Raw genomic sequence first — 25850 nt, 5'->3', positions numbered from 1 at the left:
GTGTTGTTTTTGGGTTATTGTGGTTTTAGTTGACTTTGTACATTGCATTTCCAAATCTGTGCTAGAATGAGATGAGATGCTATTAATAGCAGTTAACATTTTTGGGGTGCTTACTCTGTGCTGTGCACTATACAGAAGTGATTTAGGTGGATTATTTTATGTAATGAGTACAGTTATTTTATTCTAAGCAACTTAAGGTTAAGTTATTTGTTCAAGTTTACTTAATAAATGGGGGAACTGGGATTGGAATAGGCGGTCTGACCCAACTTCTTCTGTAAACCGTTACTTTGTACTATTCAATTTGGTAGCCACTAGCCACATACATCTCTGAAAATTAAATTAAATTATATTTAAATTTTAGTTCCTTACCTACAATAGCCACATTTAAAATGATCAGTAATTACATGTGGCTAATAGTTACTATATTAATGCAGATAATGGAAGACATTTTCAGAATTGCAGAAAGTTCTGTTGGATAGTGCTGTTCTGTACTGTTTTAGATCAGGACGATTGGTAAGTATTTCAGAGACCCAAAATTGATGATAAGTTTTTATGAAATACATTATTTATTTCTGTGACATTTTAAAAATAATAACCGCATTATTTTTTGAAATTTCTGTCAGCTCTATGATTCTGTTGTAGAAAAATGTATTTATTATTGAGACAACTTCATAAATAGGTAAAATTTATCAGTCTCTTAAGAAATTTAAAATATGGGATAAAATATATTAATGTGATGTTAAGAAATAATAAATTATTAAGACTGGAATAATTTCTAATAGTTTATAAAATTATTTATTACTTATTGTGTATTGATTCAATTTACAGTTGGGCATGAGCCTGAACACTGGTCTGTCTATAGAAGATATCTAGAATTCTATGTACTTGAATCAAAACTAACAGAATTTCATGGTATGTTGTTTTGGTATAAAATGTTACATTTTAGCATTAGCTTTCTTGAAGAAGCTGTTGAATTAAATTAATTTTTTTATTTTAAGTAATTATACCAAGAAAATGTAACAGTAACACTTGTGTACACTGCTGTTCATAATAGGAATGTACTGTTTTTATCTTATTTCTGGCTTATATTTTTAAAGTTTTTACAGTGTACATTTATTGCTTTTTAAATAATAATGTTAAAATTTAAAAGATAGTTATTCTTAATTGTATTTTAGAAAAGATTCTTTACAGTTGAATTTTTGTTTATCTCGATGTGGCAGAGAATTTAAACCAGTCTCTTAGATATGGAAACAAAACTTGTAGTGTAGTATTTCTTTTAAGGGTAGATCAGTCAGAAAAGGGGAACACTTTTCCTTTTTAGTTCTTCCCCTCACCTTCCAGTCTCTCTTATCATCCATTTATTTTAGTTAATGTCAGGGATGTAGTTATGAAAGATTTATAGTCATTTTGTACGTAGATTCATGAGTTTGATTTGTGTATTCTGAATCTTTTTATTTTATGTATTTATTCAGTTATTTACGAGAGAGAGGGCGCAAGTGAGCACGTAGGTGGGGTGGGGAAGGGGCAGAAGGGGAGCAAGGGAGAGAGAGAGAATCTTAACAGGCTCCGTGCCCAGCGTGGAGTCCAGTGTGGGCCTCAATCTCACAACCCTGAGATCATGACCTGAGCCAATGTCAAGAGTCAGACACTTAGCTGACTGAGCCACCCAGGCGCCCATGAATCTTTATTTTAGAGAAGCTTTGTGGAGTGCCCCTGATCCAAATTCAGGTTGGTTCTGAATTGAGGACCAAGGACAGGAACCTTTTTTACTAAGAGCAAAGCCCATGATAAGGAGATTATAGGATGATAAAAAATGCAAGGTCCCACTCCAAACTCTGCTTAGATTTTGAATTTGTATTTGTCGTTAAATGATTTTCTCTTTGGGATACCTGGGTGGCTCAGTCGGTTAAGCATCTGTCTTTGGCTCAGGTCATGATCCCAGGACCCTGGGATCAAGTCCCACATTGGGCTCCTTGCTCAGTGGGGAGCCTGCTTCTCCCTCTGACTGCCGCTTGCACGCTCTCTCCCTGCTTGCGTGCTCTCTCACATGCAAATAAATAAAATCTAAAAAAAAATGGTTTTTTCTTTGTCTCTGCCAATCTTGTGTTGTGCAGTACCATTCTCATCTCCTTTCTCTGAGAACTTTCCTTTGGATTTAGAGTTGAGAGAAGAAATATAATCCATACTTTAAAGCTCTGGATCAACCTAAGTTGATTGGTTTCCCAACAATATTTTCCTTTTTGGTATTTAAATTTTTAAAGTCAGCCCTGTTTGAGAAAGCATGTCCATGGTTGGTTTGTTTGTTTGTTTGTTTTAAAGATTTATTTATTTATTTGAGAGAGTGGGAGGGAGGGGCAGAGGAAGAGAGAGAATTTTAAGCAGGCTCCATGCCCAGTGTGGAGCCTGATGCTGGGCACCACCCTGAGATCATGACCTGAGCCAAAACCAAGAGTTGGATGCTCAACTGACTGAGCCACTCAGGTGCCACATGTCCATGGTTTTTAAATTTTGTTTTTAATCTTGTATAGTATTTGGCAACATGGTACCTTTTTTTCCCATGAGAGAGTAGGTGTTTTTCTTTGTAAGATTTTGTCTTATAGAATCCCACCAACTTCAAAATAATCTCATGGTATTTTTTTGAGGCTTTTTTTTTTTTTTTTTTTTTTACTCGTATAGAAGGCTTAAATAAATCTGTGTCAACAAAGAGTTGGTGACCAGTTTGGTTATCAGTAGACTCAGGTTCTTTGGTCTGGACTTCTGACTTGAAGCTTATGGGTTTTCTCAGGATTATTTATTTATTTATTTATTTATTTATTTATTTATTTATTTAATCTTTTAAGAAAGATTTTATTTATTTACCTGACAGAGCATGAGCAGGGGGAGCAGCAGAGGGAGAGGGAGAGACAGGCTCCCCACTGAGCAGGGAGCCTGATGCAGGGCTCCATCCCAGGACCCTGGGGTCATGACCTAAGCCGAAGGCAGATACTTAACTGACTGAGCCACTCAGTTGCCCCTTGTCCAGATTATTTAAAAGATAATGTTGCATCTCCATATGGGAGCACTGTGAATCTGAATTTGCCATAGTTAATTGTAAATTAGGTTTTTAAAATAGTAGCAGAACATACTAATAACTTTCATATATATTAATTTCAGGCACATTTCCTGATGCCCAGCTTCCTTCCAAGAGGATCATTGGCCCCAAAAATTATGAATTCTTAAAGTCTAAGAGAGAAGAGTTTCAGGAATATTTACAGGTACAGTACCAGCTCAATTTAAAACATTGCTAATCATAGCATTGTCTAATTCATCTTTATTTTCTCTTGTGTGTATATATTTTGTTTTACAGATACCTGTCAGTATGTATTTCTAAAATTCTTTTAAGATATTTTTTCCATGTGGAAATGAATTATTGTGAAAAGTGTACTTTTTAGGGGCTTCTGGGTGGCTTAGTTGGGTAAGCATCACTCTTGATTTCAGTTCAGGTCATGTCAGGGTCATGAGATTGAGCTCTATGTTGGGCTCCACAGATTCAGCATGGAGCCTGCTTAAGGTTCTCTCTCTCCCTCACCCTCTCCCCCTCCCTTCCGCTCGTTCACTCTCTTGCTCAAAAAAAGTATACTTTTAAAAAAAATCGATAACCAGTGAAATACCAGATACTTCCTTAGAAGAAGAAAAATTGTATGTTGGATTTAGTTTAAAATGTTTGGTGTGAGAAAATAAAGAAAAACTTGTTGCATAAGATGAAATACATTCTAAGTATACTGGGTAATTTTTTTGTTGTTGTCTTTTTAAAAAAAAAAATTATTATTTTTTTAAGTAATCTCTACCCATAACGTGGGGCTTGAACTCAAAACCCCAAGATCAAGAGTCGCATACTCTTCTGACTAAACCAGCCAGGTGCCCCTTTTGTCTTGTTTTCTGTTTGATTTTGTGTTTAGCACTTCTGAACTTGTGAATCTTCCCTCCCATTTTATTCCTCAGTTTATTTTCTTTTGCAATTTGTAGATGTTTTTCCAGTTTCTTGGGACCTCCTGATTCTCTACCAGTCAGCACTTGGAATTGAATTTTATTTTTTTCAGTGTGTGCACAGTGTTATGTAAACAATGTAATTGGTATGTTATTTCCATTGTTAGTATAGTCAGCCGAAATCAAGAGTCAGACGCTTAACTAAAATTGATTTAGATTTCTCTAAAATTCATGACAATCTTTGATGAAGTGCATGACCGAAAAGGAGATATTTTTTTTGTTTTGTTGTGTTAAAAAAAATCTTTTTTTAATGGGCATAGAATTTTGTAGATTTTATTGTTAATTCAGTTAAATTTGAATGCCTCCTTGTGCAAAATAAGTACTTTTTAAATTAAAAATATTCATCAGTGTAAAAGGATATTTGTATTTTATATCTTGCATTTGGATGGTTAAATACTTCAACCTAGAAAATATTTGTTATATAATTTTCTGGTAGTGTGAAAATTGATACATGAAATAACTATTAACTACTGCAAGATATTTGTATGTAGTAGTGTTAACCTTTGCCTTTGTACCATTAACCCATTATTTGAATGAACTAAATCTTTCTAAGAACTAGAGCACCACATTCTAGAAGAATATTTTCTGGTGATATGGAGCTAAGGGTTGTAGTTAATGGTATTTCATTTATACAGATTTCTGCTCATAAAGTTTTGTAACTGTTTCAAGTTAGAAAACAATATTAGGTAAGACTGGGTTATTTTTGGCTTTTAAAAGTCAGTTTATCTTGTAAGAAAATAGTGTTGCAAGAAGAACAGACAACAGATTTTCCAGATTATTTCACATTTCCACATTTAGTTTTCTGCAAAACCCTTTGTGCCAACTTCTTTTAATTATCAAGAAAGTTATATGATACTGTAGTACTTGTTTTATGGTTGAGAAACAGAAGCAATATTAGCTAGTGTTTAATTTTCCTTCCTGTGTATCAGGTCCAGTGCTAAATGCTTTATATAACAACGCTGTAAAGTAAGTAGTATTTTTTTCATCTTACATGTGAGGAAACTCTTAGGTAATTTAGGAACTAAGTTTCTAGGGACACCTCACTAATAAGCGGAAGAGTCTGACTGTAGAGGCTGAGGTCTTAGGTGCTGTGTGATACTATTCTTTCGACAAATGGAGTTTTGTTATTCTGAATATAAAATCACTTTTGAGGATAAAAAAATTTTTTTTTTGCTTTTTGTTTTCGTTCTTGTATTAATACAGTTTTGATGAACCTTTTAAGCTTTCTCCCCCCTTTTTTCTTTTTTCATTCAAGAAACTTCTGCAGCATCCAGAACTGAGTAACAGTCAACTTCTGGCAGATTTTCTCTCCCCCAATGGTGGGGAAACACAGTTTCTTGATAAGATACTACCAGATGTAAATCTTGGTAAGTCAATTTAGAGAATCATGTATTTGAGGATAAACTGAAAATAATCAGCATTTTCAAATTAATGTAGAGGACTAGTTTATATAGTGAAGCGATGTGTCAAATTCTAACAGACTTCTTACACACTGTTAGTAGGAATATAAATTGGAAACTACTTGGAAAAACAGTTTGGTATGAAACAGAATGACTCGGCAGTCCCTCTCTGAGATATACTCTGGAGAATCTTTTATTCATATTGAAGAATGTTCATAACATCATTGTTTTTATAGCCCAAAACTAGAAATAATACAAATGTTCATTACCAATAGATTGACAAATAAACTGTGGTAGATTCATAATATGAATATCTGTAGCATGCAGCTATTTGCAACAACATTGATAATCTTAAAAGCATAATGTGGAATGAAAGAAGACACAGAAGAATATATACAGCATGATTTCTTTTATATGAAGTTCAGTATACACCATAGTAATATAAGCAGGAAAAGTTTGAATAAAATGTTTAAGATAATAATGGAAGTAAAACAATATTTCTAAAAATATTTTATGTAATATAATCTTAAGTACATATAGAACTAAACAAATGAATTAAATATTACAAATGGGCATTTGGCTTTCGTTTGTATCTCTTCAAATTAATACATTTAGTTGAGCCAAAATACTTGATGTTCATGCATGGAGAATTTCTTATCGGGGAAAATATGAGGACATTTTGTATTTGGTTATATATGGTGTTTAGGAGCCGGAATTGGGTAGACCTGGTTGCTGACTAGGTTTGACTGAAGGAGAAGAAATGATCAAAGATGATGCAGGTTTCTATTCAAACCACTGGAGGGATGCTATTACTTGCCGAGATAAGGGCAGTTCTGAACTTGTTGAATTTATAGAATCCTGTTAAAGAAGCTCTGTAAGGCAGGAGAGGCCAGGAGATAGGCAAGGAGTAGAGATTTGAGTGTTATTTGAAATCAGATTGAGCAAATAAATTGGCTCAGGAAGAGCATGTAGGAGAGAAAGAAAAAAAACAGGATGAAGTTCTATAGTTTAAGGAACTTGGAGAATTCTTTTTTTTTTTTTTTTTAAGATTTATTTAACAGCGAACGGGGCGGGGGGAGAGAATCCTCAAGTGGACTCACCATTGAGTGCGAGCTTGACAGAGGGCTTGACCCAGGACCCTAGGATGACCTGAGCTGAAATCAAGAGTTGGATGCTTAACCGACTGAGCCGCCCAGGTGCCCTAGGCACTTGGGGAATTCTAGGGAGGGAAGCATAGTTTATGGGGGTAGCAAAGGAGAAATAGTCTGATGGGAGAGGGTTGGGTGGTTTTCATGTTGTAAAACATTCTCCCACTTTAATTTGTTAGTTTGTCTCCTGCTATTGCCATAAGTCTACTTTTTTCTAAATTGAACTGCAAGAAATTTTAAGTTGCATTTATCAATTTTGACTAATTTTTACAGGCATTTCTAATGTTTGAGAAAATCTCAAGATGTTTGATATTTTAAAATAAGGGAACCTAGAGATAAGATGAAGAGGAAATTTTGGCAAACAGGATTAGAATATATATTCATAATCTAAAACACAGAATATAAACTATTTAAATAGTGTGGGGTTTTGTTTTTTTGTTTTTGTTTAATTTTAGAGAGAGAGAGTGCGAGCGGAGGGGATGGGCAGAGGGAGAGGGAGAGAGAGAGAGAAAATCTTAAATAGAGCCCGACATGGGGCTCTATCTCATGACCTGAGCCAAAATCAAGAGTTGGACGCTTGACCGACTGAACCACCCAGGTGCCCCTAAATAGCCAATTTAAATGTTGTAGCAGTTCTTAAAACTTTTTTGACTAACTTTTGCATGTTTTTAGATACCTTTATATATTGATTATTGTTTAAAATCTTTTTTTTTTTTTAAAGATTTTATTTATTTGACAGACACAGCCAGTGAGAGAGGGAACACAAGCAGGGGGAGTGGGAGAGGAAGAAGCAGGCTCCCAGCAGGGGAGCCTGACGTGGGGCTCCATCCCAGAACGCTGGGATCACGGCCTGAGCCGAAGGCAGACGCTTAACGACTGCGCCACCCAGGTGCCCCAAAATCTTTTGAAAACATTTCTTATGGAAAATTTCAAATATACAGAAAAGTAGAGAATTTTGTATAATAAACTTCTCACTCTATTTCAGCAGTTACCAACACTTGGCTTGTTCAGTCCCTTCCCTCCCTCCTCAATCCCACTGTATTATTTTAGGTAAATCCTAAATGTTGTATCTATAAACAGTTAATGCCGTATTTATTGTAAATTTCTACTGAATTTGAAATGGTGAATTATAATTTTTTTACTGTTTTACTTTCTATTGGTTGTTTAGTATTTAAAATTACCTAATGAAGGGGCACCTGGGTGGGTCAGTTTCTTAAGCGTCTGCCTTCGGCTCAGGTATGACCCCGGGGTGCCGGGATGGAGCCCCGCATCAGCTCCCTGCTCCTCCATCTCCCTCTGCCTGCCGCTCCCCTGCTTGTACTCTCTCTTATTCCCTGTCAAATAAACAAATAAAATCTTCAAAAAAAATAAAATTACCTAGTGAAGTATACATGTAAGCAATTATGAGATACATTATGCCTTCATAAAATTAATATTTTACTTTTAATTGCAGGAAAAATTATAAAGTCTGTTCCTGGAAAACTAATGAAAGAGGTGAATAACTGATTTATGTATATTCTGTAATGTGATAGTTATAAACATGTTTAAATATCAGTAAATTTTAATGGGTTATATGATTATTAAAAATCATAATCTCGATTTTTGATTTTCATACCATAATTTCTGTATCACAACAGAAAGGTCAGCATTTGGAACCTTTCATCATGAATTTCATTAATTCTTGTGAATCTCCAAAGCCTAAACCAAGTAAACCGGAACTGACCATTCTCAGCCCTACTTCAGAAAACAACAAGAAGGTACTGCATATTGCCTTAGAGTCATGAAGTTTGAAGTTGTCCTACTTGAGACTTTTCCATTATAGGGAGAATCATGTGTTAATGAAATGAATGGGACTTATATTCTTTATGTGGAAATCAGTTGTACGGTATAAAAAGGGTATTTTATGTAGCTTCTTGCCTCTTTAACAGGTACATGTTTCTTTAGATAATTGTATTTATAAACTTTTGCCATTTCTGTATTTGGGGAACTTTTTAAACTGGTGTTCTTAGGTGGTAAATCACCAACTTCCAATACTCAAGCAATCAATTGATACAATGTATTTATATTGATTTGAAGTTTATTTTATCTCATTTCAATGGCTTATATAATATTTAATACATTCATAAGCAGGTATATTATCCTGTGCCGACTGTTGAGTGCCAGGCACTGGAATATAAAGATATATTTCCAGTTCGCAGGAAGTTCACTTTTGGGACGTCTGGGTGGCGAAGTTGGTTGAGTGTCTGCCTTCAGCTCGGTCAGGATCCAAGGGTTCTGGGATCAAGTCCCGCATTGGGCTCCCTGCTCAGCCACAGCCTGCTGCTTCCCCTGCTTGTGCGCTCTCTGGAGATAAATAAACAAAATCTTAAAAAAAAAAAAAAAGGAAGCTCACTTTAGTTCCAGAATCGTGCTCAGCATGGGGGGCTATGTGAGCTAAAAGGATAGCCTTCCCCCCCCAAAATTTCAGTTTTTGTTATTATAAAAGGTATCTTTTATATTTTTCTCACGTCGTAACTTTCTTTTTGGTAAACAAATAGTTAATTTTTGTGTATTGATTTTTTAAATTCAATAACCTTGCTAGACTTGTATTAACTTTAGTAATATATCTATTAATTCTTTTAGATTTACACACATATGCAGATGATGGTTTTGTTTCATACATGGCTATGAACTACTGTACAAAGGGCATGATTTCAATGTTTCACCATTAAATCATGTAGTGTAGCTTTTTTGATAGATATTTTTCATAAATAAGGCTAAAGAAGTCTGCATTCATGTTTATGAGTGGACTTGGCCTATAATTTTTCATTCTTATTCTATCCTTGTGAAGTTCTGGTATCAAAATTATATTAACCTTTTTCTATTTGCTGGTAAAGTTATAAAATTGTAATTACTAGTTCTTTAAATAATTGGTTGAAGTGGTTGTTAAAGTCACCTAAACCTTGAGTTTTGTTTGTAGGAAGGTTTTTTAAAAACCAGCTTAATTTCTTTAATTATTTATAGTATTCTTCAGATCTGTTGCATGAGTCAGTTTTTTTTCCCCAGAGATTTTATTTATTCACCTGAGAGAGAGAAAAATGTGCATGAGCTGGGGGAGGAGCAGAGGAAGAGGCACAAGCAGACTCTGAGCTGAGTGTGGAGCCTGATGCAGGGCTTGATCTCATGACCCCAAGATCATGACCTGAGGTGAAATCAAGAGTCAGATGCCCAATCAACTGAGCCACCCAGGTGCCCGAATATGAGCCAGTTTTGATAGGTTTCATATATTTATATATATTTTTTTAAGTGGGGGGAGGGGCAGAGGGAGAGAGAAAATCTTAAGCAGGTTCTGCACGCAGTGCAGGTCCTGATGCCAGGCTCCATCTCACAACCGTGAGATCATGACCTGAGCCAAAATCAAGAGTCAGACGCTTAACCAACTGAGCCACCCAGGCACCCCAGTAGGTTATATTTTTCAACACATCTTTTATTCTGTCTAAATCTGAAATTCTTTTGGCCTAAACTTGTTGTTTTTTCTGACATCTGTAGCTATGTCCCTTTTTATCTTTATTTTTATTTTTATTTTTTTTAAAGATTTTATTTATTCGACAGAGATAGAGACAGCCAGTGAGAGAGGGAACACAAGCAGGGGGAGTGGGAGAGGAAGAAGCAGGCTCACAGCGGAGGAGCCTGATGTGGGGCTCGATCCCATAACGCCGGGATCACGCCCTGAGCTGAAGGCAGACGCTTAACCGCTGTGCCACCCAGGCGCCCTGTCCCTTTTTATTTTTAACATTATTTGTGTCTTTTTCTTTTTTTTCTTTTTATCACTCTTGCCAAAGATTTTGTCCTTTTCATTTTTGGGTTTTGTTGATCTTTTCTATCAGACTTTTATTTCCTTGATTCCTGGTAATAGACATTTTTGCATTTCCTGGGGGTTGGTAGGGCTGAGATTTAGTTGCATTTCATCATTTTTTACTATAAGTAATTTTCTACATCTTGTTTTTTTCACACCGATTAGGCATTTCTGGGCTGTGACTGTTATTGTCCAAATAAATTTTGTTTAAAGCTCAATATTCACATCTAAACACCCTTTAATTGTGAATTGTAATCTGTAAGTCATGTTCATTTTAAAATTAGCTGTCATTAATATATTTATACATCTTTACATGTTCATTTGCTCCTTTTGGTATTAAAAAACAAAGGGTTTCTTCATGAATAATGAATTTTCTGTTGTGTCTAAAATTAATGCAGACTTTTATGTACTTTTTTGGGAGGAATATGTATTCAATTTTGGGCATAATTGTGAAACTTTAAAGGCAGAGCTTAACCTATCTGATAATTCTGTTTTGATTGGAAAAGTTTTAAGTGCCTGTGCTCTGTGTCATTTTGGCTTTAGTGATTGTTGTCGTCAGGTGTAATAAACTATATATCTCTTTATTATTTCAATTTTTACTTTAGCTTTTCAGTGATCTGTTTAAGAATAATGCAAACCGTGCTGAGAATACAGAAAGAAAGCAAAATCAGAATTATTTTTTGGAGATGATGACTGTAGAAGGAGTCTATGATTACCTGATGTATGTAGGTAGGTAAGGTCTATGTGGTTACTGTGAAAACCTATTTTTCATTCATGTATCATTTCTTCTGTGATGCAAATTAATGCTCTCACTATTGCCCCATTGTAACTTCTTTTTAAATTGAAGATACTTCCTTTATAAGAATTTGATATAATTGGGCTTGAACATATTAAAGTTACTACTGTTTACAAATAAAATATTGACCATTTGTGTTTTTTTATACCTGGAGAATATTTGAAGTATCTTTTTTTTTTTTTTTTAAAGATTTTATTTGTTTATTTGACAGAGACAGCCAGCGAGAGAGGGAACACAAGCAGGGAGTGGGAGAGGAAGAAGCAGGCTCCTAGCAGAAGAGCCTGATGTGGGGCTCGATCCCAGAACGCTGGGATCACGCCCTGAGCTGAAGGCAGATGCTTAATGACTGCGCTACCCAGGTGCCCCTGAAGTATCTGTTTATCTTAACAAAATATTCTATATGATCCTTCTCAGGACGGGTTGTTTTTCAAGTTCCTGACTGGCTTCATCATCTCTTAATGGGAACTCGAATCCTGTTTAAAAACACCCTGGAAATGTATACTGACTACTATCTTCATTGTAAACTAGAACAGCTGTTTCAGGAGCACCGTTTGGTCTCACTTATAACACTTCTCAGAGGTCTGTATTTTGTCATGTGTTTGTTTCATGTTTTATGTACTTTTGTGTCTTGTTTTTCATTGGTTTATTAGTATTTCTGCAATGAAGAGGTACTTTGTGTATAATAGGTAAAAATTCCAGCAAATATTTCTTTTTGTCTCGTTTTAGATGCTGTATTCTGTGAAAACAATGAACCTCGCTCTCTCCAAGATAAGCAAAAACGAGCAAAACAGACTTTTGAAGAAATGATGAATTACATTCCAGGTATAATATTTAAGTAGTTTAATATAGATTAGCATTTCTTTGAGATCACATAGTGTTTTTTTTTAAGATTTTATGTATTTATTTGGAGAGACTGAGCAAGCACATAAGTCGGGGGGAGGGGCAGAGGAAGAGAGAGAGAGAGAGAATCTCAAGCAAACTCCCCATGGAGTGCAGAGCTTGATGTGGGGTTCAGTCCTACAACCCTCAGATCATGATCTGAGCTGAAATCAAGAGTTAATGCCTAACCAGCTGAACCACCCAGGCAACCCACAAGGTGTAGTAATTATTGAAACTAATTTTTATTTTGAGTTATCATTTTAGAAATAGTTATAAAGACCAAGTAAAATTAGCTCATTAAAATTAGCTCATTAGTTAAATAAAATTTGGTTTTTATGATATAAGCACTATGAACTAAATTTAAGACAGGCTTTTTCTACTTATGCAGTAGCCAGATTCTTTCAAGAACAACTTATAATCAGTCTGATCAAAGTGATATGTTTGTGGGACAATTGGAATCCTGCTGCACACTATACTATGAGAAAAACTACAGTAGTGTTTATGAGTAAAGGATTAGAATTAATTCATTCTAAATTTACTGAGCACTTTCCACATGTCAGGCACTATGCAGAGAGCAAGGGATATAAAAAGTATACTTGAGTAGTTCAGTCTAGCAGGAAGACAGGTATACAGATAAAACATACATGTGATAGGATGCATGTTTAAGTCACAGAGTTTCTCAGAGGAAGAGAATGGTCACTTCTTCGGTAAAGGAGGTAGGCTTGAGCCATAAGGTAAATGAATGGTGGTAACCTTTTATAGAGTGGGAAATACAAGGAAAAAATGTCAAGGAGTCAAAGCAGAGGATATTTAGTTTAGAATATTTTGAACGTGAAGTGCCTATGCATTATTCAGTAGGAAATGTCTAATAAGCAGTTAGATATCCAGGTTCTGAAATTATAGAAACGAATGGTAAATGATACAGATATGGGAGTTATGTGTAGTGAATAAAGTGCCTAGAGAGAAAATACAAAGTAAGAATTGAAGAGGCCTTTGGACTGCATCTTAGAGAATTCTCATCATTGAATTAGTCTCAGAATAGTCCTGCTGCCCTGTGTGAAGACGGTTATGTTAAATCCCTGGTCTGAATATAAAACTGAATAAAAGCTATTTTGGGCTGAGTCTTCTGTAGGTAAATGATGAAATAATTTTTTTTTTTTTTTTTTAAAGATTTTATTTATTTATTTGACAGCCAGCGAGAGAGGGAACACAAGCAGGGGGAGTGGGAGAGGGAGGAGCAGGCTTCCTGCTGAGCAGGGAGCCTGATCCGGGCTCGATGCGGGGCTCGATGCGGGGCTCGATGCGGGGCTCGATGCGGGGCTCGATCCGAGAACACTGGGGATCACGCTCTGAGCCGAAGGCAGACGCTTAACAACTGAGCCACCCAGGTGCCCCGATGAAATAATTTCTTACCTGTTTTGTAATAGCAGCCCTTAGCATTCGTGGCTTTATTAGCAGTCTTAGTTTTGATATTAGGGACAACATGGAAAGCCAGCAAATGTAGTAATTTGTTATTTTGCTGAGGCACAGATTTGAATCACATCTACTTCAAGACTTCTCTTTGGGAAGGAGTAGTGAGTAAGCTTAGCATGTCTTTCTGTTGTCCTCTACCCCTCATTTTTTACTTAGGGACTTGTGAAGGATCTGAAAGGATCACTTATTTTTGTCCATTATGCTTCATGCATCTTAATTGGGAAATTCTGTGTAGTGTTGGTGAATTAGGGGATTCATAAAGATCCATATTGGGCCACATATCTTGAAAATATCAGGATCTATTATGTTAATTTAATTTAATTTATTTATTTATTTTAAAGATTTTATTTATTTATGCGACAGAGATAGAGACAGCCAGCGAGAGAGGGAACACAAGCAGGGGGAGTGGGAGAGGAAGAAGCAGGCTCATAGCGGAGGAGCCTGATGTGGGGCTCGATCCCACAAGGCCGGGATCACGCCCTGAGCCGAAGGCAGACGCCCAACTGCTGCGCCACCCAGGCGCCCCGATTATGCTTATTTTAAATTGAATTTGGCCTTTGCCTCTTAGGGTTAGATTTATCTCTTAGAAGCACACATAAGGTGAGAACTTTTCAAGAACATCATTAAGAGTTTTATTATGTTGGGGGGGAGGACAAATATTTGAGCATTTTGTTTACTTAAGAATAATTTTATTTTCCTGTTTTGGGGAAAACATTCAGCGATTTTTTTAGTAACGACCAGCTGTTTGGTAATAGAAGTGATACATGACAGCTGTGCAATCAAACATGTATCAGAACTTTTTGGATCCTAAATTAGTGTTTAAACATTTCCCAAAAAGATCTGTAAGATGGTTAGTAATAATTATGCAAAAAGTACAAAATAAATTAAAGAGGTCATATTCATTGAGGAAAGTCTATGTTAAAAAATTAAATTTTTTTCCTGATATTAAGATATTCAAACATTATGAAAATATATAGAGTAAAAAATAGAAGTCATCTTCTCCCTGGGGCGCCTGGGTGGCTCAGTCGTTAAGCGTCTGCCTTCGACTCAGGGCGTGATCCCGGGGTTCTGGGATCGAGCCCCACATCAGGCTCCTCCACTGGGAGCCTGCTTCTCCCTCTCCCACTCCCCCTGCTTGTGTTCCCTCCCTCACTGGCTGTCTCTCTCTCCGTCAAATAAGTAAATAAAATCTTAAAAAAAAAAAAAAGTCATCTTCTCCCTAATCAGTTTAGTGTTAATCCTCGCATCTTTCTGTGCATTTCTATACGTGTGTACAAATGTATACACATAATTTTAGGGTTTGATTTTGTTTTACCTGAATGGGATAACACAATATGTATTATTTTCCAACTGTCTTTTATCACTTAATAGTTTAAGTAGATTTCTTTATTGCAACATTCCTCAGAGCTTGTAGTATACTTTGTGCATTGTGAATCTCCAAAAGGAGGAGTTTCTTAACTTGACTATAGAAGCCTTTTTTCCAGGAGCCCCTTGCAGAACACTGGTTTAGGAAATGCGGATTTATAGTTTTTGTGTAATACCTGGGAAACAGGGTGAAGATTTTGCTTTATGGTCCAGTTAATGATGAGTCACTTTATAATATGAAGTGTTTCACGTTTGGCTTTCTCTTTTAGATCTGATAGTCAAATGTATTGGTGAAGAAGCCAAGTATGAAAGCATCAGACTTTTATTTGATGGCTTACAACAGCCAGTTCTCAATAAGCAGGTAAAATTCATTAAAGCAGGTTAGTGTTGGCTAGGTTTTGTGAACGACACACAGTACGGTGTCTGGTATATTATGAATTGTGAAGTGACACTATGTGAAATCAAGGCAGTGCTCTTCAGACGTTCAGATAGAAAAAACAGTATTTTATCTGTTTCGTTTTTGCCTGATTATTTTTTTTTTTTCTGAAAAATCTAAAATTATTCCAAAATAAACATTTTAATAAGAGATAAATAGTCCAGACTTTTGGGTACAGACCGAGATGGAATAGAGGCACTTCTTTCTATATCTCCCACTGAGTGAAGACTGAAACTCTAAATATTATATAAAAAAACAAAACAAAACAAAAACAACAAATACAAGATGCCTTTAAAAGGTAGACAAAAGGTAGCTGATCAGCCAGAAGCCTAGGGCCCTAAAGAATGACACGGCAGTGAGTTCCATGGGTTTTCTTTTTGCCTCATATATCCTGGCAATGGGCACAGACAAAAGACCACACGCCCCCATTTTTTAAAAAAGCCTGCTGGGTGCTTTTTCTTTTCCTCCGCTTTATGGCAATGACCCAAATCTTCACTACAATTATGGAATAAAAGTGGTGAGAGTGGATGTACTTGTCTTTTAACTGATCTTGGGAAAACATTCATCTTTCATCATTCAGTGTGATGGTTTTGCTGATTATTTTTAAATTAAATTTTCTATTGTAGTTTCAGTATAGTTAACATACAGTATTGTATTAGTTTCGAGTGTGCATTATAGTGGTTCAACAGTTTTATAAATTACTCAGTGCTCATCCTGGTAAGTGCACTCCCTAATCCCCATCACCTATTTCACCCATACCCCCACCCAATTCGCCTGTGGTAATCATCAGTTGTTCTCTGAGGTTAAGAGTTACTTTTTTTTTTTCCTTATAATGTGAGTTGTTTTGATTTAAACATAGATTCATTGTAGAAAATTTGGAACATATACAAAATTCATGAAATAAAGCAAAAATGTAAAAATTAAGAATTCCATCATTCAGATTACATGGAATAACCAGTTAACATTACATATATAGTTCAGTCTGTACATATTTTGTTGAGATCTTAATACAGTTAAACTTTTGTGTCCTGTTGGTGTCTTTAACATTTATGCAGTATGATAATAAAATGTGCCCATGTGAAGACACGTATATCTGAGTTCTGTTCCCTGCCTTCTCATTTAGAGGTAACCACAGTCCTGAATTTTGTTTTTATCATTTTTAATGGCTTTTGTCTAATGCCTTAAAAAAAATTTTTTTTTTTGGTGCTTTAGCTGACTTATGTTTTATTGGACATTGTGATACAAGAACTATTTCCAGAGCTCAATAAGGTAACTGAGACGCAGCAGTTTTATTCTTTATGTTTCTCATAGTATGCTACTATTTGTTTTAATTAGGGACTCAAAAATTAAGGAAAACCTTGTGGCTGTGATCCTTTTAAAAATGAACAACCTTAATAAATTACTCTATATTTTCTTTTTTCAACATGCTGAAACATAGAGTTGGTTTTTGGGGATGGGAAGGAACAGCCTGTGTTTTGACTTTGTCCCTTCCTAATTGTGAGCAGATAAGAACATTATACTCTGTAGGGTCTTTGCAGAGGAGGGTGTAAGTTTAAATCCTAGCACTAGAAGGGCCAGGCTCTTCAGGCTGTCCTCTGTCTGTAACACTGAATGCTATAGAAGTTAGATTTGAGTGGTTTGGGGCAGTTGAACTTATGTGAAGCCAAAAGTACAAAATGAATTGGAATTGGAGAATGGTAATAATATTATTATTGTATTGAGTCTGGAGGAGATATAGATATATATATATATATATATATATATATATATATATCTTAGGTTAGAATTTTTTATACAATGGAATTAATTGTTAGGCACTTCACAAATGAACCCTGTTTTATTATTGTCTTCTATTAAGTAGGTTTATTTTTACTTTAGGTACAAAAAGAAGTTACCTCTGTGACGTCCTGGATGTAAACATTTGGATTTGGGAAAGAATAACCAGATAACAAATTTCTGCTGTGCTAGTGTAGTATTTTCTTTCTTTTACTTTTGTATATTCTTGTATATATCATGTAATCCAATGTCTGAAATTTTGATTTTTTTTGTTTTAATAAAGACTAACACAAACTTAGTAGTGGTCACAAGTGATTGGGTTTCATAGTCTTTCATTTTTTTACCTGTTATCCTAATTTTATTAGAACATCTGTCATTTGTTATTACCCTTTCTAAAGAGATAATTCATAATCCTCTTAGGGCAAACAGATAAAACCAATAATCTTTGTATTGTATCACTTTGAAAATAATTATGTTTAGTATGAAGAAACAGGAATAAGATCTGATTTGCTTTCTTATTTAGAGTTAATACATTTTAGTAGATTTTTTTCTTTTTACTCCTGTTTTCTATTAGTTAACTACATGTCTACAGAGAAGACATTCTTTATGAGTTTTCATAAGCAGCAGAGGACTTCTTACTCTTCCTGGATTGACAGGTTATAGCCCTTTTTAGGTGTGAAAACTGGCCACTTACAGATACTTGTGATTGTGGCATTGCAACTACATTTCACTGAATGAATGTAGTAGCTATATTCCAAAATCTTAAGTAAACAATTTAGTCAAGTAGATTTTTGGTTTATGTCTGTTGTCTCTCCAAAAGGAAAATACGGAATTAATTGTATTTCTTGAGGAAAGTTAATTTAAAATATTAGAGTTAGTGTTCAGAAACTCATAGTTCTCTCCCACGCTTTACTTTTCTCCTTGAAACAAATTTGTCTTTCAAGATTGAGAGTTTTGTATTTGCTAATGGGTTGTAACACTCATTCAGAGTACACTTACTGAGTTTCAGCTCTGTATCAGATACCCAGCTGGGTAATATGAAACTAAATATAATTTGGAAATCTAACCTATTTAATTCTATCACTTATTTTTTCCCCAAGGTTTTAAAAAATGGTTATTAGGTATTGTAATTTTTGAAAAGGTTTTGTCAGTTTTATTATATTTTCATTGCTTGAAAATTCTAGAATATATATGAGTTTCTTGTGAATCGGTACTTTAATAACCAAGCTTTAAACATTTACTAATTTCTCAGGGACAGGTGGAAGATTAATCAGGTTAACTCTTCACACTTAAATCCGTAGCATTTTAAATACTGTTATTTAAAATGTCATGGCAAACTGGAAAAATAAAATATTTACAGCCCCTTTTATGCCATTCTTACCTACTCTTCTATAAATTGTAATATTTTCTTTATTTAGATGAGAAAAATCTTGTGCGTCAGGAGTGCATCATTGCCTGGGCTGCCATAACAAAATACCACAGACTGGGTGGCTTAAACAACAAATTTATTTCTCACAGTTCTGGAGGCTAGAAGTCCAAGATGAGGTGCTGACAAGGTAGGTTTCATTCTGAGGCCTCTTCTTTTGGTTTGCAGTTGGCCACCTTCTCACATGTGCCCCTGACCTCTTTGTGTAGGTGTGTGGGAAGAGAGAAAGAGATCGCTCTCTCTCCTCCTTCTTAGGAGGCCACCAATCCTATTGGATTAGGGTTCCACTCTTACAACCTCACTGAACCTTAATTACCTCCTAAAGGCTCCATCTCCAAATATGGAGAAATTTTGTGTTAAAGCAGTTTTGGGCTTCAACACAAGAATTTTTTTTTTTAAGATTTTATTTATTTATTTGAGAGAGAGAGCACAAGCGGGGAGAGAGGGAGAGGGAGAAGCAGGCTCCCGGAGGAGCAGAGCGCCCAACATGGGACTCAGGCCCAGGACTCCAGGATCATGACCTGAGCTGAAAGCAGATGCTTAACTGCCTGAGCCACCCCTGCGCCCCCAACATAAGAATTTTAGGAGGATACAATTCAATTAATAGCAGTGGGTGAGCTCTATTTAAAGAAAATGTGATGTATAAAAATCTACACATACAAAAGTAATCATTCACATTATAAAAGGAACTAGTTGCAGTCTCTGTCAGCCAGGCATTTTATATACACTATCACATTTTCTCATCCATCACAGTAATTGTGAGATGATATTATTTCTATATTATAGGTAAGGATACTGAAGTTACAATTCAAATTTAGGTTGTCTCTCATCTTCAGTCATGTGCTTCTCAGTGTTGCCCCATAAAAGCAGCTTTTATTTCCAAAAGTAGGCACTTTTTGGATCCTTTTTAAAAAGTATGTTCCCCAGTCATTTCAAATATTTTACTTTGGGGGCTCCTGGGTAGCGCAGCCGTTAAGCGTCTGCCTTCCGCTCAGGGCGTGATCCCGGCGTTCCGGGATCGAGTCCCACATCGGGCTCCTCCGCTGGGAGCCTGCTTCTTCCTCTCCCACTCCCCTGCTCTGTTCCTTCTCTCGCTGGCTGTCTCTCTCTGTCACATAAATAAATAAAATCTTTAAAAAAAAAAATTTTACTTTGTACATTACTTTCTATCCATCTTTATGTGTGTCCTCTAGTACATGAGCTTCTCATTTTGAAATGTGTTTATAGAAACAACTATCAGTGTTTCTGGTTGAGGGGATAAAATGAAATTAAATAGATGGAAAGATGTTTTCAGATTTAAAAGGACATTATAAAATTGTGTTTTATGTATAATTATAGATATCAGAAGATTCTGAGAAATGATTGTAAGCAAGCACTTAAATTATCATTTATTGACTTACTAAAAATAAAAACCATTTGATTTTACAATAGAAATATGAATAGAAGTCTAATTTGCTATGGTTCTTAGCAGACTGTGTAATGATATATACACAAGTTATAATTTCATATAGTCAACATTAGCATAATAGTTGACTAAATGAATGAACAAATGAATAGGTCTTGCCAGTTCACTATATTCCATTTCAACTATGCTTTCTGTAATGTATCCAGTAATTCTTTGACAGCGCTGGATACATAGAGGAGAAATCTTTAACCTGAGGCCTATAAGCTCCAGGGAAAAATAGTTTTTTTCACTTTTTTTTGTTAATTTCATATTTATGGTTTTTTTCTATCAAACACTCCAGATAATGGATGTGTATTTCAATGACACCCTTTTTACTTAAAGCAGTGGCAGGAAGGATTTGGCCCTCAGGCCGTAGTTTGCTAATCCCTGATAGAAGAGAACAAAAGAGAGGAGAAAAAGGAATACTGTTAGAAAAGTTATAATTATCTTCATATTACCTTCATATTAGGGAACGGGGGAATTGAATCTTTGGAGAAAGGCAACTATCTTTTTTTTTTAATTTAAATTCAATTTAATTAACGTATAGTGTATTATTAGTTTCAGAGGTAGAATTTAGTGATTCATCAGTTGCATACAACACCCAGCGCTCATTACATCAAGAGCCCTCCTTAATGTCCATCCTCCAGTTACCCCATCCCCTTACCCACCTCCCCTCTAGCAACTCTGTTTGCTTTGTATAGTTAAGAGTCTCTTATGGTTTATCTCCCTCTCTGATTTTGTCTTATTTTTCCTTCCCTTCCACTGTGTTCATCTGTTTTGTTTCTTAAATTCCACATATGAGTGAAATCATATGGTAATTTGCCTTTCTCTGACTGACTTATTTTGCTTAGCATAATACTTCTAGTTCCATCCATGTTATTGCAAATGGCAAGATTTCATTCTTTTTGATGGCTGAGTAGTATTCCATTGTGTGTGTGTGTGTGTGTGTGTGTGTGTGTGTATGCACACACATATATATACCACATCTTCTTTATCCATTCATCAGTCGATGGACATCTGGGCACTTTCTATAGTTTGGCTATTGTGGACTATTGTGGACATTGGTGCTATAAACATTGGGGTGCTGGTGCCCCTTCGAATCACTATGTTTGTATCCTTTGGATAAATCCCTAGTAGTGCAATTTCTGGGTCGTAGGGTAGCTCTATTTTTAACTTTTTTTTTTTTTTTAAGATTTTATTTATTCAACAGAGATAGAGACAGCCAGCGAGAGAGGGAACACAAGCAGGGGGAGCGGGAGAGGAAGAAGCAGGCTCATAGCGGTGGAGCCTGATGTGGGGCTCGATCCCATAACGCCGGGATCACGCCCTGAACCGAAGGCAGACGCTTAACTGCTGTGCCACCCAGGCGCCCCTATTTTTAACTTTCTGAGGAACCTCTGTACTGTCTTCCAGAGTGGCTGCACCAGTTGGCATTCCCACCAACAGTGTAAGAGGGCTCCGCTTTCTCCACACCCTCACCAACACCTGTTGTTTCCTGAGTTGTTAATTTTAGCCATTCTGACCAGTGTGAGGTGGTATCTCATTGTGGTTTTGATTTGTATTTCCCTGATGCCCACTGATGTTGAGGATTTTTTTTTTGATGTGTCTTTTGGCCATTTGTATGTCTTTGGAGAAATGTCTGTTCGTGTCTTCTGCCCATTTCTTCACTATATTTTTTGTTTTTTGGGTAAAACACCTCCTTTTGGCTGCATCAGGTAAGAAAACTGGTGCCTTTTGATTTGCTGTACTTGAGCCAAACCAACTTCTAAAGTACGCCCCATTTTACTAGTACAAAAATAGCATTCATTATAATCTTTCATTTGCAAAATGTGTAAGTCACAGAAGCTGCTGGTGGCTGCAGCTTGCCCCAGCTGATTCTGTGTTTCGTGCCAGGAGACTATTAAAGGGATGAACTGTGTCCCCTGAAAAGATAGTGGGGCTTCAGTCTAATCCCAGTATCTGTGAATGTGACCTTATTTGGAAATACTGTTTTTGCAGGTGACTAAAATGAAGTCATTTCAGTGGGCCTAATCCAGTATGACTTTGTCCTAATAAAAGTGGACATAGAGGGGCACCTGGGAGGTACAGTCGGTTAAGTATCCAACTCTTAGTTTCAGCTCTGGTCATGATCTCAGAGTCATGAGATTGAGCCCTGTGTCAGGCTCTGCACTCATCAGGGAGTCTGCTTGAGATTCTGTCTTCCTCTCTCTCTCTCTCTCTCCCAGATAAAATAAGTAAATCCTAGGAAAAAATGAGGGGGAGGCACAGAGGCAGACATACTGAAGGAAAGGGATGTAAAAACATGGAGAAAATACCAGCTATAAGGCAAGGAATGCCTGAGGCCATCAGAAGCTGGGGGAGAGGCTTGGAATAGATTCTTCACCAGTTTTCAGAAGGAAACAACCCTGCAGACTTGATCTCAGACTTCTAGCCTCCAGAATGGTGAGACAATAAATTTCTGTTGTTTAAGCCTTCCAGATTGTGTCAGTTTATTACAGCAGTCCCAGGTAACTAATCAGGAACCTTTGCTAGTTTTGACAAGCCTAGCCACATATCCATGGGACTGCTTAGTCCTTAGGGAGCAACTTTTTATAACGGACAACTGTTGGCAGCCTCAACTCTCTCCTAAGAAACACAGCTTACTCTTTGCTGCAAACTGCTGAAGGCAGCTCTGCCACCAAGTGAATTTAATGTACTCATCTGATCAATGTGTGACAGTTGGTTTACTGTGTTATCAGTACGCTTGAAGATTCTTAGATGTACAGCCAGTTCAGATAAATTAAATCCCCAACATTGTCTAGCTTGATCGTTTTTATTTTTAGTAAACAACAGGCCTCAAAACAGTTTCTACATCAGATTCTGTACATGAAGCCAGAAAATATCGTGGTATTACTTAACATATTTACTGCGTTCATTTTTCTTCTCATGTTTTGGTTGAGAAAGAGGATAGGGAGGGTTCTCAAATGGCAAGGGACTTACGGTCCAGGGAAATGATACCGGTGATAAGCTGTCAAAGTTTTGCTTCAGTCATATCATCTCAGATTATAGTGTTTGCTCGAGAGAAGAAATAAAACTACCAAAGACAAGGAGCATATCTTCAGTTTTATTGCACAATTGAATCTTCAGTTGCAAAGTGTCTGAGGTCATTTCTTAAACCACTGCACAATACATGCACATATATTTAGAAAACTTACAAAAATGTTCTTTAAAAATTTGTGCTCCAGTAGTATTTGTTCTGTTTTATTGACCAAGCTTAAAAAATGTACTCCAAATGCACCTTTCTCGAATTTTCCTCCTATAATCTTACTGACATTTATAGCTAATCTGTAGATGCATAAAACTGAGGGCATTACTTTACTGCCGTAGCCTTTTTAAAGATGTTACAGTGTTTAAAAGTGTATTTTTGTATCAAGTGTACTTCATATTTTTAAACATTAAGCAACAAGCACCGCTTCTCCAAACATCTGCTATTTGCTCACCATTTTTTAAGGTGAAGGCTCCCATTTCTCGTTGAATCATTTATGCAATGCTGAGCAGGCTCGCATGGCCTCATGACCACCTTAGGCAAGTATTTGTTCTTCTGGGTGTAAATCATTTCATCAGTCTGGGTGTTTCTTGAGGTTCCGCTCAGAGGGATGCACTCCCAGGCAGGAGTTCTCATATATATTTGAGAATGATCCTTGTGTAATATCGCTTTTAAAAATCAATCCTTGTCTCGTCTTCCCTCTGGATTTTCCTTAACTGGGGTGGAAGTGCGGGGGGGGTGGAGAGAGAGAGAGAGAGAGAGAGAGAGTGTGTGTGTGTGTGTGTGTGTGTGTGTGTATGTGTGTGTAGTGTGACTAGAGTAAGTACAGGGCTGGCATCTTGCTGGGGAGGGACAGGTGCAGGTTTAGAATTACACCTTGTCTTAGAAGGTTCTTTAATGATAGCTTTACATTGGAAAGAAGGAAGGAAAGAGCACAGAGGCAGATTGATGGAATCCCATAAAATTATTAACAGCTCATACCACATGTCAGGCGCTATGCTGCTAGTTCTTAACAAATATCTCTTTAACAAATCTAAATGCCCTTTAGCTCTTTTTCTTCTGTAATGTAAATACATCCTGCGTGTCCTGTTCTTCCCTTCCCTTTCTCCCTGATCCTGGACTATTTTTTGCCTTTCCCATCATTTGCTGCACTGTTTGTTCCCTGACTCATAAAGGCACATGGGTTGTACAAGAGAGAATGCTACCCTGTGTTAGTCCATTAAACTCACTATAACAACAGGATCTAAAAAGGAAAAAATAGAGACATGAAATAAAGCAGACACTTATCATCCAGGCGCTTGATGCTGTTGATAGTTCTGAAGAGAGAAAGCCACTAAGTACCATTCCGAACAGCAACTGGATGTAGTTGAAAGAGTGCTGCACTTGACGTCAGAAAACCTGGGTGTAGGTCTTAGATGTGTCACTTTGAGCTGCGTGGCCTTAACATCTGTCAAATGGGAAAAAACAATACCTGCCTTGCCCACCAAAGTTACAGGCATCAGATAAGATAATGTGCTTAAAATGGAACTCCCCTGTAAATTACAACTCCTTGTAAATCAAAAATGATAAAATGTAAACATAGTTGTTTGGTGGATTAAAATGGATATAAAGGAGAAAAATGATTTCTGTGGTTTAAAATTGTTAATAAAATTTTATTAAAATTTGCATATGAAAACTAAAGAGGGTTGCCCTTCCTGTCAAAGGGCTCATTTTCATTTTTTTCCTGTGTATTCATTAACTTGCTGATCCTGTGTGATGATGTCAGTGTCTTCATTTAACAATCCTCTAAGCTCAGCTTCTAGTGGCCTGCAAAGATGGTCTGTGCCATCACCAAGCCACTTCCTAAAAGGCAGACTTGAATCTCACTTGGAAAAAAATGCAGTTCCACACATTACTTGGAAGAATAATATTTGGCTATTGGTATAAAACAATGATCACTGCCAAAAACGAAAGAAATATTAGAGAAAAGCTTCCATGACAATGACTTCCTGAAGAAAACTTGATCCGACCTTCAACCGCTGGATAAATTACTTTCATTTTTAAGATGTATCCAGAAACCACATTGATATCTTGGTCACCTAGAAAAATATGTACATTATTTTAATTACAGAGTAAGTGTCAAGAGTAAGAAGTGAGAAAACCAATGTATTTCTCTAAAGTCCTCTATAATTATAAGAGGAGAGATACTTCTTTCATAAGCAGGGATAAAATATCACAAAAGACAAGAAGAGTGGTAATCAAAGGTAAAAGAATTTGATTGCTGTTTCATGTCCCAGATGTCAAATGTGCCCATTGTTCTCTGCTAGAAAATTAGGTAACGCAGTCAACTCTGAGATGATTCAAGGAAACGGTTGTTGACATTATTGCTTTTGAACCACTCCAAAAAAAGGGCATTAGGCAACTGGTCGAAAACAATTAGTTGAGACGTAAAAGTGGCTTCCTTCTGCTTCCCTGGTCAGAAATCATTTTCACATAATTGACAGACAGTGGAGACTTCATTTCCAAAAGAGAGGAGACCTGATTAAAAAAATACCAATTGCCATAACTACAACAAACACGTAGGGACCTGACAAAAATTTTGTTTTAATTATGCCACTTGACAAATCCTATATCTGCTGATGGGTTAATACCCAAAATACACAAAGAACTCCTACAACTCAAAACAAAAACAACAAAAATCTGATTAAAAAATGGGCAGAGGGGGGCGCCTGGGTGGCACAGCGGTTAAGCGTCTGCCTTCGGCTCAGGGCGTGATCCCGGCGTTCTGGGATCGAGCCCCACATCAGGCTCCTCCGCTGGGAGCCTGCTTCTTCCTCTCCCA

General features: G+C 36.5%; 2 protein-coding genes across 7 annotated transcripts in view; one reads left to right on the top strand and one right to left on the bottom strand.

Moving 5' to 3' along the window:
• The window catches only part of SNX14 (sorting nexin 14), a 78576-nt gene extending 61131 nt beyond the window's left edge, over positions 1-17445 (top strand). For all 6 annotated transcript variants that reach the window (XM_034648233.1, XM_034648231.1, XM_034648232.1 and 3 more), the window contains 11 exons: positions 829-912; positions 3154-3254; positions 5282-5393; positions 8028-8068; positions 8212-8331; positions 11015-11138; positions 11620-11784; positions 11932-12027; positions 15192-15283; positions 16571-16627; positions 17237-17445. In XM_034648233.1, coding sequence (XP_034504124.1) covers positions 829-912; positions 3154-3254; positions 5282-5393; positions 8028-8068; positions 8212-8331; positions 11015-11138; positions 11620-11784; positions 11932-12027; positions 15192-15283; positions 16571-16627; positions 17237-17275 — 1031 coding nt within the window. In that variant the 3' untranslated portion in view covers positions 17276-17445. The remainder of the gene's footprint in view (positions 1-828; positions 913-3153; positions 3255-5281; positions 5394-8027; positions 8069-8211; positions 8332-11014; positions 11139-11619; positions 11785-11931; positions 12028-15191; positions 15284-16570; positions 16628-17236) is intronic.
• Positions 17446-23797: 6352 nt separating this feature from the next.
• Positions 23798-25850, bottom strand: part of NT5E (5'-nucleotidase ecto) — a 45514-nt gene continuing 43461 nt past the window's right edge. Inside the window, exon 9 of the mRNA XM_002923172.4 lies at positions 23798-25107. Coding sequence (XP_002923218.3) covers positions 24944-25107 — 164 coding nt within the window. The 3' untranslated portion in view covers positions 23798-24943. The remainder of the gene's footprint in view (positions 25108-25850) is intronic.

This window comes from Ailuropoda melanoleuca, chromosome 19, assembly GCF_002007445.2.
Source record: "Ailuropoda melanoleuca isolate Jingjing chromosome 19, ASM200744v2, whole genome shotgun sequence".
Taxonomy (NCBI): Eukaryota; Metazoa; Chordata; class Mammalia; order Carnivora; family Ursidae; genus Ailuropoda; species Ailuropoda melanoleuca.
Note: the sequence above shows the minus strand (reverse complement) of the source record. Positions and strands in the feature narration are given on the sequence as shown.